Genomic DNA, 24,088 nt, shown 5'->3' on the forward strand with positions numbered 1-24,088 from the left:
TCTGGAAGCCCAGCCTGGAGTCCACTGAACAGGGCAGCTTCTATAGAGCACTCGCCTCTCTGCCTCGGGTGTCTGCCTCCCTACGTGGCTCCTAGCTCCTTGAAGGCAAGGCCTGGGACCCAACCTCTTGTGGATCCAAGCACTGGAGTCACCAGAGAGGAAGAGGACTGGTTAGAAAAGCCAGCGTATTCCCACAGTAGCAGGCACAGGCTAACATTGAGAAGTACCCCCGAGCAGGGGCCAGAGAAGAACACCCTGTGAAGGATCACCCGGCTGGGTGAGCTGGGGCAATCATCTTGACCTCCCTGAGCCTCAGTTTTACCTTTAGAGACCTGGGAGAGGATGTTCTCGCTCTCTAGCCACATTCACATCCCACAGAGTCTTCCTTCTCTATCACCTTGGATAAGCCTCAGGGTGGGGGATGAATGGGGAGGGGTTAAGAAGAGGGAGAAGTGCGAGACGGGCAGGTAGAAGGACTAGAACTGGAGTGCTGGAGCTGGCTCCGACCCGCTGGTGAGAGCAGCGCATCTCCTCCCAGCCCTGCTTTCAGTGACATGTTGGTAGTTTGAAATCAGTCACGGTGGGAGGTTTTACACCAGAAATTGACAAATGCTGTAAATCAGAAGCTACTCCTCTCTACCCCGTGCCCCTCCCCCCAATCCAGCTGTTAAACATTCACCAGCCCACCACTTGGCAAAGCACCAGTGATTAAAATAATAAAGCTCAGACAAGACCGAGACTCTTCTTTGTGGCTGTCAGAGGGCTCCAGGGAGGGAGGCCCTAGAGGGCAGGGCCCCGGGGGAGGGGGAGGAGCAGGCATTGACCTGTCCTCGCTCTGGGACCCCTTAGCTCACACTCCTGGAACCCTGTGTCTGTGTCTAGCACTAGGCCAGAGCCTTACAGAACATCCCTAACACAGGAGCTCTGTGAGCCAGACCTGACCGCTCCCCGCCCCCCTCCATTTTATTCTGAGTTCTAATACTTAGTTCATATTATTTGATTCAGTAATTCCCCTGCTAGGAATTCACCTTGAGGGATGTGCTCAACGATGCATGTTCATTCAGGGGTGGTCATCACTGTGTTATTTATAATAGGGGAAAAATTGAACCTAATGTCCTGCAGTAGGTTTGCTCTGTTCCTTGAAACATTGGGCAAACGTTGAAAGTAGAACATTTTTGAGGACTTTTTAATGACATGAGGAAATATTTTTGATATAATGTTAGATATAAAAAACAGCATACAAAAGTCACACAGTAGGGCTTCCCTGGTGGCGCAGTGGTTGAGAGTCCGCCTGCCGATGCAGGGGACACGGGTTCGTGCCCCAGTCCGGGAAGATCCCACATGCCGCGGAGCGGCTGGGCCTGTGAGCCATGGCCACTGAGCCTGCGCGTCCGGAGCCTGTGCTCCGCAACGGGAGAGGCCGCAACAGTGAGAGGCCCGCGTACCGCAAAAAAAAAACCCCAAAACAGTCACACAGTATGGTATCAATGTTTATGTATGTATACATACATAGAAAAAGAATGGGAAGAAAGTACACCACAATATCAACAGTTTTATCTCTAGGTGATAGATTGGGGTCATTTTTCTTTCTTTTTTTTTTAGGAATTAAAACTATAAACATTATTCACCAAGTTTTGCTCTTGAGATATATGCACTTTGCTGTGTTTATATGTGCTAATACCTCATTTAAAAGTTTTTAAGATTTATACATTTGATACACCAGAAACCAACAGCAGTTGGCAAGGTAGAAGAGAAATGGTGTGGTTATCAAACAGGAGTGAGAGGAAGACACTACCAGGGATTGAACCCGGGCCCTCAGCAGTGAAAGCGCAGAGTCCTAACCACTGGACCGCCAGGGAATTCCTCCATTTGCATCTCTTGAATTGAAATCATATGAGTGTATCACAAAGATGGGTTGATTACATATTTAAAAAATAGATAATAAGCATGCATGAGTTCTTTAACAAGAGAAAAAAATGTTAATTTCCAAAACCATCCCCAGTTTACAGATGAGGGTATGGAGGTTCACAGAGGTGGGGCAACTGCCTAGAGTCACCCAGCCGGGAGATAGTTCCAAGCCCAGGGCTCGTCCAGTGGCAGCCATCGCTGAGTGTGTTTGGGGCTTCAAGTGTGCAAATTACTGCTTCCCTATAGACTCATTACTCATTATAGATGCAGAAGCTGAAAACGCTCAAGTGTAGAGCTCACCTCCCTCACCCCAGCGTCATCTAGAGCGCTGGCTCCCAGCTTCGCGCCTGGCACCCTCCTTCCCCCACCACACCAGGCAGGCAGGAAGGCACAGCCTCCACAGCAGTCTGTAAGGCAGAGATCCCCTAGGCTGCCCCTATGAGGCCCAGGAGGGCAATCACTTTCCCCACCCCAGCCCACCATATGTCTCCCTAAGGACTAGAATCCAAGGAAAATTCCGGAACCTCAGGCAGGAAGAAGGAAGGGCTCTTCCAGAGACAAGCAGCAGCATCTGGAACAGTTTCTGCTTCGGAGCAGGCGTGCAGTCATTAGGAGGGCTTTGGCATGTTTGGGGGCAATAACTGCGTATTTTCTCCAGGGTGCATCACTAACCGCTTTTGCTCAGAATGTAATGAGTGTGTTTCCTATGAGGTGGGGATGTTTACACTCCTCCCAGGCCTTCCTGGGCTGCTCTTCTGTCATCTGCTTGGCCTTAGGCTCCAGGCCTTCCTATTTTTAGATGGATCCAACAGCCTTAGGACCAGCCGCTGAATGCAACTGTGAGCGTGGATTTCGTGATGGGACCAAGGACCAATGGGGCAGCCCACTAGGGGAAGCATCATTCATTCCAGGGCTTTACTGTGGTCAGAAGTCACTTCTTTTCATCCCTGTTTAAAGACTCCACCCTGGGGATTTTCCAAGCTTTAAAAAATGGAGTTTTTTCTTGTTTTCCCAGAAGTTACATGGGTAGAAAATACAAAGAAGGTCACCTCCTGTGTCCCCTCCCCTCCGGCCCCAGGCAGCTACTTTCTCTCATTCTCTTTTGGGCCCTTACAAAGGCAGGTTCTTCTGCCTGGAATACTCTTCCTCCTCTCTCCGCGCCCACCCCTGTCTGAAAAACTCAGCTCCTGCCACCTCCTCCAGGAAGACTTACAAATGAGGATATGTCTCCTTCTCTGACATCCCCACAGTTTTTGTGCTTCCCTCTGTCACAGCCGTTACCACACTCAGTCCTGAATGGTTGCTTAACTCCCTCCCCTGCCTAACTCTGAGTCTTGAGAACCGGGGATGGGAATTATTCCTTTACCAAGAGTCTCAGTGTCCACCATAGGGCCAGAGACAGAACAGATGCACAAGGGATGCTGACTGACTAATTGATGGAAAGAATAAATTAATGAACATAGTAATAGAGCATCAGAGATAAAGGGGGAAGGATGCAGCCCCATTATTTTATAGATAAGGATACTGAGGCTTAGAAAGGGAAGGGAGAAGGTATTATCAGGAGCCGTTGGTTCATGGCAAGGATGTAACTGGATTTAGTGAGGTCTGGAACCAAGTACTCAAACATCCTCTTCATGTCAGCATCACTTTTCCAGATCACTTTCTCCACAAGGTTGGGGACCTGGCTGTTGGCAAGCTTCCTGCTCTCACAGTTCTGCAAACAGAGACAAAAGGGCAGCAGTTGGAAAAAAGCCCCCGAGAAGCACTTTGAATGATCCAATTTGGGACCCATGCTCACTCCTTGCAAATCACTATCAGAGGATGGCAGCCCCCAACTAAAGGAGGAGCAATTCTCCCAAACACATGAGGGCATCACAGCCATGACCCTTGGGGGAAATCACTGTGAGCAAGGCAGCCACCCCAATTTAAATCTACGAGAGTCACTAGCATTTCTTGAGCATTTCTGTACCCAACGCTTGTTAGATATGTTCATGCTCACTCTTACAATAACGCTGTGAGGTAGATATCATTATCCCATTTCATAAATGAGAAAACTGAGATTCAAAAAGGGTAATTGGCCCAAAGTCCAAGAGAGTTAGGGAGCCCAAAAGAACACTTAGACCCACCATCCTCTGTGTACAAATGAAGAAACTGCAACCCCAAGAGGAGGGTAGGGACTTGCCTGAAGTCGCAGAGTAGGTCAGTAGGATAGTCTGGAACTGAAATTCATGAGCACATAGTCACATTACATCAGTAGATATGTAACAGGCACCTTTGGGGTACCTGCTCTGCTCATGACAATTCCTTTCTCTTAGAACAGACCACTCACCAACCCCCAGGACTGTGAGGAATGACTCCCAGAGGGGTAGCCTGGCAGCCGTGTTAGCACCATGTGACCCCATTCCCCTCCCAAAGCTGATTGGCCTAGAGTGGGACACCTGCTCCAATTGGTCCAATCACCCTCTCTTGAAAATGTGGAGATTCTTTCCACATGGCTGGATATGATGGGTGCTGTGAACTGTCATGTTTTCCCCCATCTGATCAGAAGGGCAGAGAAGGCCAGTCTGGGAAAAGAAAAGAGCAAAGGGGCAGAGATAGAGGTGGGGAGAACCAACCCCCTGGGGTCTTGAGCTAGGTCAAGTCCTTTCCTGCGTTAGGTCACTTGAGACTCTTAAGTCCCTTGTAATCAATCTCCCTTTCTTTGTTTAGACAGTGGATTTCTTTTTTTAATTAATTTTTATTGGAGTGTAGTTGATTTACAATGTTGTGTTAGTTTCTGCTGTACAGCAAAGTGAATCAGTTATACATATGCATATATTAAACAGACTCTAGTGAATTTCTTGTTGTGAAAGTAGCATCATTCTACAGCATGTGACAAAGCACCTTTACTGAAAAGGGGTCATTGAGTGAACCACATGGTTACTTCAGGCATTTCAGGTGATCTGATGAGGAGGCCAGAGTGAGCTGGAGTGGTTAGGAGGGCTTCCCTGGAGGAAGCAGGACTCCTCTGTCCTTGAAGGATGAGATGCGTGTAAGCAGGGAGAGAAGAGGCAGGAGCACCTCCAGGGGGCACTTGAGATGATGCAGGAGAGGCTAATTTGAAGGAGTCGAATGTAGGGCCAAGCAGGGCAGTGAAGTAGCAAACAAGAAAGACAGTGGTCTTCTGGTCCCCTAGGAGCCATCCAAAGCCATCCGAGGTGTCCGGCGGATGCAGGGAAGGGTTGGGAGGCATTAGCCCCTGGGAGGGTTCCTCAGGGCTGGTTACAAACCGAATCGCTGTGGTGAAAGCAATTACATCCCACCTGTGCTCTAGGCTGACATCAGGCATTTTGCCATTTCCTGCCGGCCCCTCACTCTCCCGCCTCCGTGACTTTGCGCAGTTCTACCAACCTAGGAGCCCTTCCATCCAACCTCAGCCCAGCTTAAAGGCTACCTTATCCCAAAGCCTTTCCTGTCACCACCCTCAACTCCCAAAGTGTAATCCAGGTTTTCTCTCTGCAGGTTCCCTCTTGGATCCTCTACTGTGTAGTTTATATAGTAATTATCTGTGCAAATGTCTGTTGTCCCCAATAGAATGTGATCCCTGAGGCCAAGACTCAGATCTGATTCATTGCTTCTCCGTTGCTTAACACTGGAGCCGGCCCACAGTACGGGAGAGTTTGCCACACGCCTGAGTGTAGCCACTGTTCACGCTAACCATGGGAAGAAGTGATGTGTTTGCTGCCTCCTACCAACCTCCCTCCCCCACTTACCAATCAGGAGAGAGAGCAGGATGTGAGGGAGCAGGGAGTTCGTCCTCCCATGGGGGTTGGGGGGGGCTGTGGAGCCAGGAGCTGTGTGTGGATATGCGTGTGCGTGTGCGTGTGTGCGCACGCGAGCACGTGTATATGCGTGCATGGGTGCTGGGAGCTCTCTCTAGGTTGTCAGTCAAGGAGGGCTCCTCCCAGAGCCTGGCAGTTGGCAACACTAGTTGTGTCACTAGCTTTGTCAGCCATCCCCCACCCCAAGCTTCATTCTAGTCACATGGTCCCATGATGGGTCAGCAGGGCATCGGCCCGGAGGCTGATGGGAGATGTAGTCAATAGCTCCAAAGTCAACCCTGTTTGGCCCGGAGCCCAGGAGGGGCTGGGGCTCAGCAGAAATCAGTCTAATCCTCTGTCACATGCTGCCCCCAAAGGTCCTGTTCATTTCTGTTAACCTGCAGTTGACATTCAGGTCGATTAGATGCTTCCCTTCCTCATACTGCTCCCAAAGGCTGTGAGGGGCCAGGAGAGAAGGCGGAGCAGCCGTTTGAAAAGAGATTGGGTGTTGAAAAGTTCAACAAAGAAGAAAGGGGCCAGAAAGGCGCTGGCACTCACCAAGCACCTACAGGCTCCGGCTCTACCCGATATTTCATCCCTTCCTCCCGGCAGGCCTAGTTATCCCTTCTCCAGCCCACAGACAAGGAACCTAGTGCTCTGGCCCTGAGGTGGCTTGCCCCAGGGTGAGTGGCTGGGAAGAAGCAGAGGAGCGGGGACTTGAACCCAGTTTGCGCACGGCCACCCTCTCGCCACAGAGTCCCGTTGCCTTTAGAGGGTCTAGAGGTGGCACCCCAAACTTCTCCAGCACCTTTTCCTCCTGAAGCTTCGCGGCCCAAACCCTCATCACCCTACATGTCCAATCCTCTCGCAAACAGAGGATTTTTGTGCCAAATTTCCGCCAACTGGCCTGTCTGGCCTGTGGTCAGATCACCCTCATTCCACCTGCCGCGTTCCCACCAGCGTTTACCACAGTTGAGTCACTTAGTCCTACAGGTGACTGTTTGCCTGACGTCTGCCTCTGCCACCAGACTCTAAGTTCCACAAGGGTGGGGGGGTTATCTTTTTCTCTGCTCTCTCCACATGGTTCATTCACTCAACAGATATTTGTTGAGCACCTACCATGTGACAGCTGCTGTGCTAAGTGTTTTAATATAATCGTGGAAAAAAAATAAAGACAAAAATCCCTGCCCTTTGGAGCTTACCTTCTAGTGTAGAAAGAGAGACAATCAGCAAATCTTGGAGTGGACTGTGTCTCAGAAGGTAATGAGCACGATGGGCAGAAATAAAGTTGGGGAGGATAATAGAGAGAGTAGGGGTGCAATTTTATGTAGGGAGGTCAGGAAAGGCCTGGAAGGAAGTGAGGGAGGGAGGCATTTGGATATACCGGGGAAGGGCCTTCCTGGCAGTGGGAACAGCAAGGGCAAAAGCGCTGAGGTGGGAGGGTCCCTGGTGTTTTCCAGGAACAGCAAGGAGGGCCAGCGTGGCTGGAGCAGAGTGGGCGAAGGGCGGGGCATGAGAGCCATGCAGAAGCCGCCTTCCCTTTGATTTGGAGAGTGATCTGATTCAGGTTTTAAAAGCACCACTCTGGCTACTGTGGTAAGAATCGGTAGTTTCTGATGCACGTCGGGGATTTAATAGATATTTTTGAATGAATGAGTAGAGGAGAGTGAGAGGGAAGAAAGAAAGGAATATTGCTGTCGAGGGGAGAAGCTGGAGACGCAAACCCAGAGGACAGTTCTAACCTTGACACTCAGTGATTCTGAGTCCAGTTATGAGGCAGTGAAAGGCAAGAGACTTCTGCTGAGCTGAGTGTGAAGCTTCTCCCTGCCAGCCTGCCTTAGCAGATGTCCTGGGAGGTCAGAACACCTTGTCGTGGGAGGTGGATGGCCTCCCATCCACCTCCCAAATCAAGGTGGATGGCCTCAGGAGAACCTGAGAGCTGCGGCTTTCCAGTGACTAGGGACAGCCTGCGCTCCCACCTCCGCATCTCCCCTCCCCTCCTGTCCTTTAGCTCAGATGTCGCTAGCGGGTGCAGCAAGATTCCTCTCTCTCCTCCTTGAGGACCTCCATCTGACCCTCAGGGATGTCAGGCCCTCTGGCATTTGGTCCACCTCCCTTAGGCAGTACCAATGACAAGGAGATGCAGGGAGCAGACCTGTGAGGAAACACTGCTGCGGAGCATTTGGAGCCGTATTTGCCTGGGCCAGGAGGCTGTCCAGGGTGGCAGGCTCTCTGTGGGCAGAGTCCTGGATTCCAGGGAGCCAAGGCCAAGGCAGGCCAGGAATTCCTTGCCTTAATTTTTGCCTCTAATTCCTCCCAGAAATGAGGCATGGCAGTCCTCAAATTCTTGGGTTTTTACGAGGCGATTATGGTGATCACTGTAAATCTCCCGTGTGTTGTTTTCAAAGGGGCAATTAAGTGGAGGAACCAGGCACCATTTTCATTTCTCATTAAGTGATTAGAGTTTGTTTGGCAAATCCCAACATCTGTGGCCAGAGGCAGGCTCTGCCGAGCTTGACTTGGGCAATGCATGGCCTCCACACACTGTAAGCGTCCAGCACTTCCCTTCTGCCTCAGCGTCTCCTAACGTGACGGAGTTGGAAGGAATCCTTTCAGTGTGCAGATAAGGAACCTGAGGCACAGAACGGGGAACTAACCCACTAATACCGCACCACTAGCAAGCTCTAGGGCCAGGTTCTGCCTCCCAGCGGGGGACTCCAGGCAGTACACCATGCTTCCTACCTAAAGGAGTTTTCAATAAACTTGTTCCCACTGAGGCAGCTTCGCTTCTGGAAGGAGCAGTGAAGGTTCCGTCTTTAGCATGGGGTCATTTTCCCACCTGATTGTTCTTCCCCCTAGAACCACCACCACATCAACAAAGTAGAGCCGACGCTGTTGGTTGACCAAACGACAGCGATTCCCAGCCTCCTATTCCTTTGCCTACCTCCCACTGAAGAGGCTGTACCCAGCCTGTCTAGTGGTTAGGAGAGGCTGTGGGACCCAGTTCTGGCCAATGAGAATACGGGGGATTCTGCTGGGTGACTTCTGGGTAAGATATTCCTCCCCCTGAAAGTCACTCAAGCAGAAAGACTTTGGTCTGTACTTACTTCCTTACTTCTGTTTTTAGATGTGGTTGTTTGTAATGATGCTCGGAGCTAAGGAGGCCATCTTGTAACTTGAGGCTACAGGCGAGAGGAAGAAAGCCAACTGTTCCAGTCATCTTTTACTATGTAACAAATTACCTCCCCAAATTCAGTATCTTAAAACAACAATTAAGTATCATCTTTCACCATTCTGTAGGTTGCCTGGGCTCAACTAGATGGTTCTCACTTGAGGTCTCTTGTGAGGTTACAATCTGGTGGAGGCTCGGGCAGGAGTCATCTGCAGGCTCACCTGGTCTGGATGTCCTGGATGGCTCACTCACATAGCTGACGGTTGATGCTGGATGTCCAGTGAGAGCTCAGCCAGGGCTCTTGACCAGGACACCTGCACATGGCCCCTTCATGTGGCTTGGGTGACCCCAGCATGGCTGCTGGTTTCCTAGGGCAAGTGTTTCAAACAGTAAGCATTTTAAGAGGCCCAGACAGATGCTCCAAGACTTATGACCTAACCTTGAAAGTTCAAAATGTCATTTCTACCACATTATATTGGTTAAGCTAGTCACTATGGCCAGCCCAGATTCAAGGGGAAGAGAATTAGATTCCACCTTTTTTTTTTTTAATTTTATTGAAGTATAGTTGATTGGCAATGTTGTGTTAATTTCTGCTGTACAGCAAAGTAACACAGTTATATATATATATATACATTCTCTTTCATATTCTTTTCCATTATGGTTTGTCACAGGATATGAATATAGTTCCCCGTGCTATACAGTAGAACCTTGTTTATCCATCCTATACACGCTAGTTTGCATCTGCTAATCCCAAACTCCCAATCCTTCCCTCCCCCACTCCCCCTTCCCTTTGGCAACCACAAGTCTGTTCTCTGTAAGTCTGTTTCTGTTTTGTAGATATGTTCATTTGTGTCATAGTTTAGATTCCACATATAAATGATATCATATGGCATTTGTCTTTCTCTGCTTGACTTACTTCACTTAGTACGATAATCTCTAGGTCCATCCATGTTGCTGCAAATGGCATTATTTCACTCTTCTTTGGCTGAGTAATACTCCATTGTATATATATATACCACATCTTCTTTATCCATGAGTCCACCTCTTAACGAAGGCATGGCAAGGTCACATTGCAGAAGAGCAAGTGGCATGGGAGATATTGCTGCCTCCATCTTTGGAAAATGTAATCTACCACACCTACACCCTGAGGACGATGATGTGGAAGATGGAAAGGGTCATGGTCCTTGTTACCTATGAGCCACCACACAGTCTCTGGACTTAAGTAAGCAAATAATGTTCTAAAGGCTTAAGCCAGAGTGAGTTGGATTTTCTGTCAAAGTCCAGGCCCGGGGGCAGGGGTTGTAGTGCAGAGAAGCAGCAGCCGATCTCCAGCCACAGTTGGGCCGTCTCAGTCCTCTGGTGGAGTCACATTTGTACTATTATCACCAGTGAGTAACATGGGAGCGTTTTAGGGCCTCGAGGCATAGAAGACCCGCACTCACACTTGAGGTAGAACTTCCCTAAACTAAGCCCTAGAACTGAGATCCCACCATTCACTCTTCATTTGTTAGGTCTGAACCAATGGGGACTGTGTTCTCTGAAGTTCTCACCCTCTGACAGGCACCCTCAGAGTAAAGGAGTTTACGGTCCTTTCCTGAGGAGGAGAGAGACTTGATAGGTGAGGAAGAGGTGCCTGGGGCCAGGAGAGGAGAGAGTGTGCACAGGAGACACACTTGGAAGACCTCACAACTGGGCCAGTGCTGTAATTAGAGGGATAATAAGGAAGAGCTTGGGCTGACATGTCCTTGAGGATGATAAACTGACTCTTGTTTTATGCCCCTTTTGCTTGAGAGACTTCTATTGATAAAATGACTATTAAGGAATACAAAGGATGCAAACCACAACAATAAAGATAATGGGTGAGGTAACCTCAGCAGACAAGCTATTACAACAGAACAACAGAAAGCAGGTGGAGGAGTGGTAACTGATGCAGGAGGGCAGAGAAAGTCTTAGGACAGAGTGTGCGGAGAGGAAGATACAGCCAAGGAAGAAGGCAGCCTGTCTTGGCAGAACCAGCAAGACACAGAGCTTAAAACAGGGGATTAATTAAAAATCGACATTGGACAGTCTCTCCCCAACGCCAGGCACAGAGCACCAAGAGGTCAGGGTCTACTCTCCAGGGGGAGATCAGGGGGACTTCTGGAGCAATCTATTGTCCCCAGATGAAAGACCTTCATGTTCTGGTATCGGGGTGGGAGCAGGGGAAGCAAGTCCTCTACTATAGACTGACTGACTGCCCAGTCAACCTGAGGCATGCACACTAGTTAATCAGCAAGCTCTTTGGTTCTTCATTTGTAAATATGAACGGACATCCAAGGATTGCCAAACATCTGAGGAAAGCCACCAAACTGAAAGAGTAAGACAAACAAATAAAATGACCCCAAAGGAAATGGAAATAATGCAAGGACCAGAAAAGAACTTAAAAAAAAATGAAAAAAGTTTTACACTCAATAGAATCCTTACAGAGATTCAAGGCGACAGTGTATCCATAAAATAAAAACTAGATGGTATGAAGAAAAAAGAAACAACCAGAGAACAAGAGAGAGCTCTTGAAAATTTAAATATATATTTCAAATTTTAGTAGGTTTCAATGTTTTCAAGTTCAGAAAATTTCTCAGAGAGTGAAATAAAAAGATAAGAAGGTAGAAAATATGAGACATAAAGGATCAATACACGAAGTTAAAAATCTAAATGGGAATTCTAGCAAAAACAGATAAAAATGGAGAAATTTATATTTAAAAGTTACCTAAGAAAATTTCCCTTGAACAAAGTCCACAAAGTCTCCATATTAAGAGAGCTCAATATGTGCACCCAAAAATGAATGAAAAAATGACCTGCCCTTGGGTACCATATCCTGACTTTTTAAATACAGGGAGATAAAGAGAAGATCTAAAAGCTTTCAGATGGGAGAAAGATAAAAATAAAGAAAAAAAGGTCATAAAGGGATGGTAATCAGAGTGACTTCAGAATTCTCAGCAGCAACACAGGATGCTCTAAGTTAGTAGAGAAATGCTTCAAAGTGCTGAGGGAACACAGTCGTATGAACCATCAACTATACAGATACAGTAAAGACATAGGGAGACACGCCAGGAGTGAGAATATTTACATCCTATGCATTCTTCCTCAGGTGGTTACTTGGAGGGTGTGGGTGTGCTCTAGACAAACATGGACATAAACCACGAAAGTGGGAAACATGTTTCAAAAAAGGGTGGACCCCACACAGAAAGCTGTGAAAGGAAGTTAAAGTGATGGATTTCCAGCAGGCTTGGACACTAGCTGATCACATTACAGCATGAGAATAGAGGGACTTGGAAGGAAGTCTCTGGTGAGAGAGGAAGACTGGATAAAAGCGAGACTGGATAAATATGAGGGAGAGATAAAGGCAGTTAGGAATTTGAGGAAAAGAAAAAGTGGTGCAAGTAAGAATATGCAATCTAGGAATCCCCAGACCTGCAATGAACAATGATAACACAATTACATGAGAAACAGTTTACTAGTTTCTAAGTTTTCAGATGCATCTATAAACAAAGCATAAAAGATTCGCTTGACCAGCTGGTGACAGAAGAAGTCAGGGGTTTGAAGCATGGGAAAGATTCTGTCTGCCTTTCTTGACTGGAAAATGGAGGGGGCACATGGAAAGGATGTGAGCACAGCCTCTAGTGCCAAGAGTACCCCATGACCAACAGTCACCAAGGAAACAGGAATCTCAGTCCTACAACCGCAAGGAATTGACTTCAGCCAACAGTATGGAAGCTTGGAAGTGGATTCTTTCCTGAGCCTCCAGATACCACCTTGATTTCAGCTTTGTGATACTGTGAGCAGAGAACCCAGACTTCTGACCTACAAAACTGAGGTAACAAGTGGGTGTTGTTCAAAGTCACCAAGTTTGTGATGATCTGTTAGGCAGCAATAGAAAACTAAAACACCTGGCATGCCCTTCCCCTCCCTGCTGCCCCCAAACTCTTACTTGATTTATGTCATATGAAGTGTTTTAGACTAGTGGCTAAGCTCTCAGACTGCAGATAGGCAGACACGAGTTAGAATTAGAATTTCACCTCTGAGGATGAGCAGTCACACACACAGTAAATGTTCAGTATACAGAACTATAATGATTGTTCTTATTCATTTTGAGTCTCAGTTCAGCTCTCACTCCCTCTGTAAATGTCTCCCTGACTCCCCACCTCACTCCTCTGGAAAGTTCATCACACTCTCCCCTGCACTTTGTACTTACTGTACTATTGCATGCTTCATGCTGTACTGGTTAAACGCCCTCACTAGACTAATTTGTTGAAGGGCAGAGATCTTGTCTGTTCGGAGCCTGCCACAGCCCCTGTCATGAAGGAGCTCTGAGAATGTTTATGGAGAAGGAACACAGAGGAACTTTCTAGACCCAGTGAGGAGGGCTGTTCAGGAAGGGGTGATTTCTCTGTTACTAGGGTAGCTACCTGTCAGGGATGCTGAAAGGGGTTGACTTCTGCTTTGCTATGTATAAAAGCTTGGATTTGTTTCATAAAAGCACATAAAAAGCCGGGAGGCAGGTACTAGAGGGTGAGAGACCTCTCCGGCTGGGGTCAGTGGACGAGGCAGAGTCAGGTGTTGAGCTGGACATTAACTCATCTATTCAATTATTTTAACACACATTGTTAACTTTGGCAGTCCTGCACAGGGAGATGCTGAAGCAGACTTTGAAAAATAGGTGGGATTTTCACAGCTGCTCCTGGGAGAGAAGCTTTGGTGGAGGCTACATTATGATCAAGACCTGACAGATCCACTTCTCCAAAGAGCAGTCTGAGGACTGAGCAGGGGGCTCTGAAGTGTATGTTCAGCTGGGAGGGAGGAGGGGTGGAGACCTGTGCTTGTTTCAGCGGTTTGAGACAGGGACAAGGTGAGAATGAATACGGTGGGTCCTAGAAGGCTGGAGCTGGGAGCAAGGAGCCTCTCAGCTCTGTTCAGGGATCCGGAACAGGAAGACGCAAGCTTGTGGGTACAAAAACAATTGACGGGCTGACAGAACCAGCAAAAAAGTGGATGCAGTATGGATCCTGGGTGCCCCTTGGTGGCCACACCGAATAACTACACCCGATACCACCCAGGCACAGCCAGTGCCCAGCTGAGTACGTTACTTACCTCTGGACTGGGAAGACCCACTCACCCACCTAGGAGGCCCACTTGTTGCACTGGTGTCTGGGGTTGTATGTCTGTGTGCTTTTGTGTCTGCGCGCTTGTGCTGCCCAACTGTGTAGGGGTATACATGTACGTGAGTGCATGCATGTGCATTTGTCTTCGTGTGTGAGTATGTGCACTGGTGCCTGTGACTGGGCACATGTGTTTGAGTTGTACGTCCACGTATGTACTAGGTGCTAGTACCCAAGCACGCATTTGTGTGCACTGGTACCAGGATGTGAATCTGTATATTTGTATGTATGTGTATCTGTCGTTCCTTTGCTTGTGTCTGAGTGCATGTGTATTAATGCAACTTTTGGGGCCTTGGCTTTCTTTTCTGTCACACATTGAAATAGTTAAGCTCCATAATCTTATTGTTTGTTTAAAGTTTGCTCTTGGATGCAGGCCTGTTCCAGAATAACTAGCAGATGCGAAAAGCATCCATTATGTATTTTTGCAATTAGCCGAAAACCCAGAAACTTTTTCATAAATAACAGACACAATTCTGTGGGTTGCTTATTGCTGGGAGCCGCCTCCTCTCCCCGGCTCTCCTGAGCCGGCCCCGGGCCCAGCCCCAACCAGGCCAAGCCAAGGAGGGTTTGCACACTGTCCCTAGTGAGATAGAAAAACCATTAAGAGTTCAGAATAGAACTCAAGGGACAGCTTACAGTGAGGAGGAGAAAGAGAAGAATAAAGAGGAGGGGTGAGAGGAGGAAAAGTGCAGCTTCCAAAATCTGAGAAGACTCTGTCACACTGGCTCATCCAGCCTAGCAGTTACCCAGCGTTCTGGTCTAGACCCAGCTAAACAGACACAGGACAAATCCACATTCTTTTACTTGTCTTTAAGGTCCGTCCATTGTATTTCTCCACCTTATCTTTGCATACTCCCATCTCCCATTGTTTGGAACATGGTCTCCCCTATGCCTCACGCATTCTCACTGCCATCCTTTTGCTAGCGCTGTTTCCCTCTCCTGGAATACACTTCTCCTCTTCTCCAATGCCAACCAGGCACCTCTTGACCACCAACAGCATTACCATCAGCAAACTTCTTTGAGTACCTATCCCAGGCACTGGGGAGAGGACCTGGGAAGCAGAAAGAAAAGCTTAGGGAAACTTCTCAGTATTTGAGTTACGTGAAGGCACAGACTCTCATCACGTTCCTCAGTCTCTCCTCCCTGCTACTATGGACAGAGAGCTGTTCTGTGTCCTGGGTTTCAGAAGGGACCAGAGAATGTGGCTGGGCTGCCAGGTGGACTTCAGACTGAGACTACAACTTGAACAGGATGGTCTGTGAAAGAAAGAATCACTGGGCTAGAAGACACTAAAGCATCCCGCTGAGTAGAGGCCTAGGCTCTGCTTCCTCCAGTGATCGGGAGCTCATCAAGTCCTCAAGCAGATCAATTCACTGTTGGTCAGCTCTGACTTTCAAAGGTCTTCCTTATGTTGCTTCTGCTGCCCTTGCTCTGCCCTCAAGCCCACACTGAACACAGCTACTCCATCTTTCTTCAGAAGTCTAGAGAAAGTGACAGTGGCCCCCTGGGCTCGCCTTACCTTTCAAGACAGTGGCAGCTACTAAGAGAGATGAAGGCAGCTCTCCTATGTCAAGCTGGTGGCCATTTGACAACTTCCTTAGTGGGGGAACACTTGTGATCTTCTCGAAGTACTTCTCCTGCCTCAACCCATGAGCTTCAGGGATGGCAGGCTAGGCAACTGCTTGAGCTGTGAGCTTCATTAAGGTTGTTATCAATTTGTCAATTCATCATGCACTGAGTACCTACACTATGCTAGGCACCGTGGAAACAAAGACCAAGAACACATAGTCCCTTGCCCATAAAGATGCAAGGCTGGGAGTTTCCAATACTGCCTCTGGCCACTCTGTTTAGTACAGTGGTTCTCAAAGTATCAATATCAGCATCACCTGGAATTTTAAAAGAAATGCAAATTCTTGGACCATACCCCAGATCTACTGAACCAGAAACTCTGGGTGTGGGCCCAGCAATCTGGGTCTAAGAAGCCCTGCAAATGATTCTCATACACTTGAAAGTCTGAGAACCACTGGTTTAGATTCACCTGGGGAGCCTTTCAAATTAAATCAGAATTTCTGGGGTGGAGCCTGAGGCATTGGCTTTTAAAAAATGGCTTAAAAGACACTGACTAAAAGCTCAGCACACTGAATGAAATCCATTGAAAAGTACTGGTTCCGAAGCATCACAAGATATTACTTTGCCTTCCCAAATCCTTGTTAGTAACGACAGAGGTAAAAGCATAGTGGTGTTAAGGAATGGGAGCTGGTTCTAGGCCTAGTTCTGCTTCTATGTGGGTGGGTTTGCTAGTGCTGTTTCCCTCTCCTGGAATACACTTCTCCTCTTCTCCAATGCCAACCAGGCACCTCTTGACCACCGACAGCATTCCCATCAGCAAACTTCTTTGAGTACCTATCCCAGGCACTGGGGAGGGGACCCAGGAAGCAGAAAGAAAGCTTAGGGAAACTTCTCAGTATTTGAGTTCTTATGTGAAGGCACAGACTCTCATCACGTTCCTCAGTCTCTCTTCCCTGCTACATCAATAGCCAATAAAATGTATTAATAATAAAACCTATTAAGAATATACTCTGTGCCAAGTCAGTAAGAGAATAAAAAAATACAACTAAGACCTCTTAGAAACTTCTTTCCCAAAGACTCCATTGATCAAGAACTACAATGCATATTTGTTTTTTGTTGTTGTTTTTTTTTTTTTTTTTGCAGTACATGGGCCTCTCACTGTTGTGGCCTCTCCCGTTGCGGAGCACAGGCTCTGGCTGCGCAGGCTCAGCGGCCATGGCTCACGGGCCCAGCCGCTCCGCGGCACGTGGGATCTTCCCGGACTGGGGCATGAACCCGTGTCCCCTGCATCGGCAGGCGGACTCTCAACCACTGCACCACCAGGGAAGCCCTACAATGCATATTTATTGAGTGACTACTATGTGCAGGTAATAGGAAACAGAGATGAACAAGACAGACATTTTTGCTCTCCTGGCACTTATAATCTAGCAGAGATCAACAGGAAGTAAACAAAGAAACTTCACAAATTATGCGTATGTGCAATAGAGAAGATAAATGTGGGTAATGGGCTAGAGACAGAGGAAGGCTGGTGGGGTATTAGAAGTCACACTTCAAAACTGGGCTTAATTACAGGTAGGCATGGACTACCAGAAAGACAGGAGGCAGATGTGGTAAGGCCCAGAGGTCTGGGCTCTGCTTCCAGACGCACAACTACTAGCTGTAAAGATTGTGGGGCAACTGACTTGGGCTCCTTGGACCTCAGTTTAATCACCCATGAAACAGGTCGGTAAGAGAATCATCGCAGCCTGCCTTGCTAGGAAAACAAAATGAGATCAGAGGTAAAAAAGTTTGCCAGCATTAAAAGCACTCTACAGAAACACAATACAGTTAAGAAACCAAAGGTTGTATACTGTTGTATTCCTCACAAACCTGCATCAAACATATTTTGAAGGAACGGCCAATTTTTTTGTAATGTCATCATTTTAGTGCTATTGTCATCTCCTGTAACTAACCCTCTGATCTCAGTCACAAGGGGTAGCATCTCTGAAATTTGGCTTGCTAACGTGACCAGTTAGCTCAATTAAGATGGCAGATCCTTGCATGAATGTGATTACAGACTGTACTAATGCCTCCTATATGCATCTATTATTTCAGCAACTGGCCATAATCTGTGTATTGTCATATAAAACAATGATTTAGCTGATGACTGTAAATTAAATAGCTCCTTTCCTAAGTCAAATACACAACCTAAACTCAGAAATATCCATGAAATTACTCAACCCACAGGATAAAGATAGAGGGTGTTAAGCACATCACCTTAACACCTGAAATCCATTAGGTATGAAGCAGAACTGGGCTCAACCAGCTCTTGCTTCTCTATACAAATGATTTTATTCTCCCTACCCTCATCCCATCCCATCCCTTAAATTTCTGAATCTTCCATTAGTACACACTACCAGGAGCAGCCTCAAGTCAGCAGTTACCTTCTTTCCCTAAATAGCACTTATCCAGACCTAAGTAAAGGCCCTAAATAGAGGAAGGAACACAGATACAGTCTCTGCTCAGTCACGTTTGATATTGGATATGACACAGACATTGTGACACAGAATTTGACACTAGGTGTTTGTTTTTTTTGTTTTTACTTTTTGGCCCACCATGCAGCATGTGGAATCTTAAGTTCCAAGACCTGGGATTGAACTTGTACCCCCTGCAGTGGAAGCGCGGATTCTTAACCGCTGGACCGCTGGGGAAGTTCCAACACCAGAGGGGTTTTGATGCCGCTGTTTTAACTTGGTCATTTTGATGTGGGAATATTGACTCCATCGAAAAGTTAGCCATGAAACTTTAGCATTTTTTCCCCTTAAATAATGTAAATAATGTGTTCATCTTGACCACCATCCCAGTTGAGGATAGGATGACAGTTGTGCCTTTTGCGCACATTACCTGATAACTTAAAAGAGGTTGGGACTTCCCTGGTGGTCCAGTGGTAAAGAATCTGCCTTACAATGCAGGGGACGTGGGTTTGATCACTGGTCAGGGAACTAAGATCCCACATGCCACAGGGCAACTAAGCCCATGTGCCACAACTACTGAGCCCGCGCGCCTCAACTAGAGAGCCTGCGTGCCACAGACTACAGAGCCCACGCGCCCTGGAGCCTGCACGCCACAACTAGGAGAAAACCCACATGCCACATCTAGAGAGAAGCCCGCGCACTGCAACGAAGAGCCCACGAGCCGCAAGAAAAGATCCCACATGCCACAACTAAGACCTGACGCAGCCAAAACTAAATAGTAGAATAAAAAGAAAACAAAACAGAGGTTTACGTTTTGACAAAGCCACTTTGATGCAGCCTCGCAGTGCTCATAGGTACTCTGGCCAAGTTCTGGCAGCTGCTTTGGAGCCACTTATAAAAATGCTTCTTTATAAAACTAATAAACAATCTAGGGTGAGCCACGTACAAGAGCTTTGTGCTTTTCAGTACTAACTGCTGGACCGATTCAACATCTTTCCCCTCTGGCTCAGGAAGCCCTTGGAGCCAGGTGGCTGTGAGACAGCCAGTTCCACCCGCAGTCCTCAAAGGGCTGCAAGTATTTACCAACTAGCAGGGAAACTTATCCAATTCAGGAGTTTTCTTGGAAGTCCATCCTGAGTCCACTGTAGCAATTTTTTCCCCTTAATTTCATAGACACTGCCACCGAAAGTGTATTTCTTCCAGGGAGCCTTCTAAAGGGAACTCTACGTGTGTTCCCGAAGTTCACATACGTGGCTTTTTAAAAATTTTACTCTCTCTTTTTAAGTGTGGTTACTCAACCAAACAAGAACACATCTGCTGCTCTGCAGTGCGCTGCCTCACTGCTTGATCTCACTGGGTGGAAGACAGCTCTTAATATTTCTTAGGGTTATCTACCATTAGGGTTGGGATGTAGTAACCCACCTCTGCAGATGCTTTTCCTCTGGTTGGTTAGGGCATCAAAGACCAGTGCTAAGAAGTTGCATAAAGTTACTTCAACACGTATCACAAAATAAAAAAAACAATTTTCTGTGGCTGCAAGAACTTCACCACCTAGAGAAATGCTGATTTATTACCTCTGTCTCACTGAACAGTACAAAATAATTAAGCCCGCTTCTCTTATGCCTGAGTCTTAGAAGGACAAAGTCATGAAACAAAAGCCTCTTTGAAGAATGAATGGGATGGCAGAGATCCCACAGGAGTCTGAGCCCTGGTGATAGCCTGGAGCTGGTATGGCTGACATAGGGCATAGGGTGGTAGCCAGAAATTCAACTTAGTCCTTCAGCTCTCCCCAGAACAGGAAAGATGATGACCTGCAGAATTTAGCTAAAGTCTAGAATTAACATCACAATCAAAATAACCACACCCCTTCAAAGGAAAGCAGACTTGAATCCAAGAGAGTACTTACACTGAAGTCAGAGATGAAGAAATAAAGGGATAAGTGATTAGGACCATTTTTACCTTTTCCTTTGGTACACAATATATGAACTTCCTTCCTTTCATTTAAAAAAAATTGCTTAGAATAAAGGAGTACTTAATTAAGCTGAAGTATGCAAGAAGGCTAGGGAGAATTGCAATAAGCTATATAAAAATGACTGAAGTTAGCCAACAGAAGACATCTGAAGGTCTGTCCACGTCAGACTGTTAGTTTTAGATAGAAAACTCTTGGAAGGCAGAGTATGTCTTTATAGCACTGTGGCTTGTGCAATTAGTATATGTCTGCAGATGAAGGACCAAACCTCCAGGGAAAAGATGCTGACCTTGTCTGGCCAAAACTGTCAACCACTATTATCTCCAGGGACCACTGGAATGTCAGGCAACCACTTAAATTACATGGACAAAGCTACAAGGCCACAAAAAACCCCGCATCCTGATACACATTGCCTGCTGCCAATTTCCCCCTCAAAGAGACAAGCAATTAATGCTGCAGGCCAGTAATGAATTGGGCTACTTGTGCCTCAATCTGGATTACTTCTTGAAGGAACAGGATAAAGTCATGCTTTCTGCTTAATTCAAGACGCATCAACATCACACACAGAGCGGAAAATTCTCTTGGATCCTGAACTCTGCTTTTGCCCTGTGAGGACCCACATGTTAAATATGATACTTCTGGATCTTCGGTACGCTTGAGAGAACAGAAATCTGAACCAGCAAACAGCAAAGCCCACAGCACAGAATTTATTGGGATTACTCACTAAATATTGATAACTCACACACATCCAACATCAATGAATAAAAATAATGTTAGTTAATTTTTTAAAAACAGCAAGCCTTCCATTGGGGTCTTTAAAGTCAAAAACTCACTGATGACTGTATCTTTAATAAATGAAATGACCAAAACTAGTGAAGTCAGATGTAACTCAATCAACTCCTAAACTCAATATTGCCAACATGTTTTTCTACTTAAAAAGCAAACAAAAAGGAAAGCCTCGTAATTTAGCAATTACTATGTTTCTGGGTTTTTGCTCTCAAATGCCACAGAAAGATATGTGATGAAAGGAAGCAAAGCACCTAGTCTCAGCAGTCTTCTTAAAAACCTTAAGTTTGCTTTCACAATATAAATATAAATATTTAGATCCCCATCCAATGGATTTCTTCACTTATGTGAGCAGGACTGTTCTCAAAATCTTAGTCTTTACTCTTGCTTCATACTACAGCTGTTTGATTGAACCACCACTACCAGTAAAATCCCTCAGTATTGGCTAGATTAAATCACTAGATAAGAATTCATTACAATCTCTTCCAAGAAACCAAGATAATCTTAACACAGATTTTAGTGGCTAATATGTTACAGTACTTATGGATACTTTGTTTTCTATGGCAAGTATGTTGAAAATTCATCACTAATAAGTGAATTTCATAACACACACAGAAATAAATAAATCTATTACAATTTAAGAACATCCATAAATTGTCCTCACTATTCCCAATGATTTTTTTTTTTTTTTTTTGCGGTACGCGGGCCTCTCACTGTTGTGACCTCTCCCGTTTGCTGAGCACAGGCTCCGGACGCGCAGGCTCAGCGGCCACGGCTCACGGGCCCAGCCGCTCCGTGGCATGTGGGATCTTCCCGGACTGGGGCACGAACCCGCGTCCCCTGCATCGGCAGGCGGACTCTCAACCACTGCGCCACCAGGGAAGCCCTTCCCAATGATTTAAATATAAAATGTAATTATACAAAATCAAAATTCCTTGCCCAGTTTAACCCTGTATACCAAACAGTATAAGTGCTGAAAATGAGAAAAATTTTAATAAATCTCACATTAAGAACCTTGGATACCACTTTGCATTAGTGATGGCAGAAAAAGGTAAGGAGAAAAAATTTCCAGAGATTTTTAAAGGAAGAATGAATGTAAGAGAAAATTCCTTTGGACTCTATACTTTTTTAAGAATTCTGTACCTTTTAATACTTCAACATGATGCCAAGAAAAGAATTTACTGAATAAAAGTAGCCAGGAAGGGAATCAAACATTTGTAAGATAAATTTATTATTTTTCTGACCAAAGTGCAATTTTTAAATCTTCTTAAACAACTACGAAAAAAAGTATTCAAGAAAATAAAATACAAATGGGAAATTTAACCATTAGATTTCTTCTGCTTTGTACTAACCCTATGCTTAGTCTAGAAAACAAACAAAAAAAGCTTTGAAGTCTTACTAAAACACTAACCAAATCATTTTACCATAAATCTACTAAGTACATGCATTTCAAGGTTCCACTACTAGGAATTTTGTTAAGATCAGTTTAATCATTAATAACATTATATAATAGAGCAAAAGGAACACATGTCATTAGATGTGATCCTTGCCCCTTACCCTCAGATTTATGTCAGAATAAAACTGACAATTCCACCAGGCTCTGAAACCCCAGTGCCCCCATCCCAACCCCTGGAAGCAAAGACTATGCCCTGCAAACAACCCTGTACAAACTGTAGTAAAACAAAGCTTAAGTTTTCTTACCTTTCTATAGGAAATGGTCAGCTATTTGATAAATACTAAAATACTTCTAGGAATTCATTTCATGACTTTGTTTACCAAACACACTGTCCAAGAACTCACTACACAAAAAGTTCCTTAGAATTTGGTCCATAAATTCACTTAACAGGTTGGAAATTTAAATCCTGCAAGAGAAAGAAGACGTGGGGAATCCCTAATCCAAACATGTTGTAATTACTTAAGGGATATACGCACATACTAAAAAGTTTTGCTCACAGGAGGCACAAACTATAAAAGGGATATTCTTTTTGAATAAAAACAAAGAACTAGCTAACACCCTTCTTTGTTTTGTGAGCACCATAGCTAAGATGAAGTTAGACTCGAATTCACTGTCTACTCCTGTGACCAAAAAAAAAAAAAATGAAGATAAAAAATTTAATTTGTCTTACTACATACTTTCCAGCCATTAATTGAGATGTAATTATGAAAGATTAAAATTGCCTTAAAAAGGGGTTGTGATAGCAGCTATCAAAGCAATATTCAAGCCTGATTTCATGGATGCTTTCAGGTTTAGAGTTAGCCTTCTTTGTCAAAAATCTTCACAACTTCATCAAAAACCTGTAAAGGAAAAGGATAATAATAATTTAAAAGGCAAATATTGTTAAAACACCATATGGCTAAGTTCCTGTTAAAAGTCAATTTTACATGAATTTTCAAAATGGATTATTAAAAAAAACACATTATAATTTCTTAGTTTCATCTATTTTACTTTAGACAGTAGTACAATACCGTAAATAATTATGAACGTGTTGCTTCAATATAAAATTATGAACATGTTGCTTCAATTTTACTAGTGCTTTTAGGACAAAACAAACTTCTTGATAGGCTACCAATATTATAAAAAGTAAAAGTAAACTGAAGTGGCTTATCTTCCTAGTTCTGATTCTAAAACACTAAGTCTTCTGTATTACCTCACCTCTACAGGAAGGGACCATGGATAAAAAAACAAAAATGACTATATGATAAAAAAAAGGTCCAGGGGAAGATGATTCAGGGAATCAGGGAAAGATTAGGTGAATTTAAGAGACACTAGTAGCGGCTGGGCACTGAGAGTCCACAAACCACAGTACAGAGACCCAAGATTCATGAAGGAAGAGGCAAGCATTGGGTCGTGGAAACCCTGTACCTCTGGAGCTACATGCTCTGTGATGGAAGAGATGAAAGAAACCGGGGGCTCTTCAGCTAGATGATTTGCTATTCATGTTACAGATTTTTAAAAAATGATCATGGTCCAAATCACAGTTCTGAAAATGCCAATTTTCCAGTGCTTGAGAAAAGAGGTTTGGAATTAATACACCACCCACTTTTTACAAAGAACAAGTCTGAAATTGTAAAACCCATTTTAGACTCTATTCAAAAAGAAGTACACCTGAAACTAACACAATATTGTAAATTGATAAAATATACATACTTTAATTTAAAAAAAGAAGAAAAAGCCTAGCTTTTCATTCAGTCTCCAGTGTTTTGAAAAGCAAACTAATCTGTCATGGTATTTCTTT

At 45.4% G+C, this 24,088-nt stretch overlaps 1 protein-coding gene and 1 long non-coding RNA gene across 3 annotated transcripts in view; both read right to left on the reverse strand.

Annotated features, from left to right (window-relative positions):
- Positions 1 to 1,918: 1,918 nt before the first annotated feature.
- On the reverse strand, positions 1,919 to 16,784 carry LOC113621602 (uncharacterized). Of its 2 annotated transcripts, none has more exons than XR_003433233.1 (3): positions 9,797 to 16,784; positions 9,102 to 9,248; positions 1,919 to 8,890 (listed from the first exon to the last, which is right to left on the reverse strand). It is a non-coding gene; the product is annotated as an uncharacterized LOC113621602 (long non-coding RNA). The 2 variants fall into 2 exon arrangements; XR_003433234.1 differs by lacking the exon at positions 9,797 to 16,784 and having other exon boundaries at positions 1,919 to 3,622; positions 8,824 to 8,890; positions 9,102 to 9,465.
- Positions 16,785 to 22,055: 5,271 nt separating this feature from the next.
- The window catches only part of CMPK1 (cytidine/uridine monophosphate kinase 1), a 33,455-nt gene continuing 31,422 nt past the window's right edge, over positions 22,056 to 24,088 (reverse strand). Inside the window, exon 6 of the mRNA XM_027108615.1 lies at positions 22,056 to 23,147. Within this exon, the coding sequence (XP_026964416.1) occupies positions 23,106 to 23,147 (42 nt within the window). The 3' untranslated portion in view covers positions 22,056 to 23,105. The remainder of the gene's footprint in view (positions 23,148 to 24,088) is intronic.

Source organism: Aethalodelphis obliquidens, unplaced genomic scaffold (genome assembly GCF_003676395.1).
Source record: "Aethalodelphis obliquidens isolate GAN/ISIS:26980383/991018 unplaced genomic scaffold, ASM367639v1 scaffold9, whole genome shotgun sequence".
In the NCBI taxonomy this organism is placed as follows: domain Eukaryota; kingdom Metazoa; phylum Chordata; class Mammalia; order Artiodactyla; family Delphinidae; genus Aethalodelphis; species Aethalodelphis obliquidens.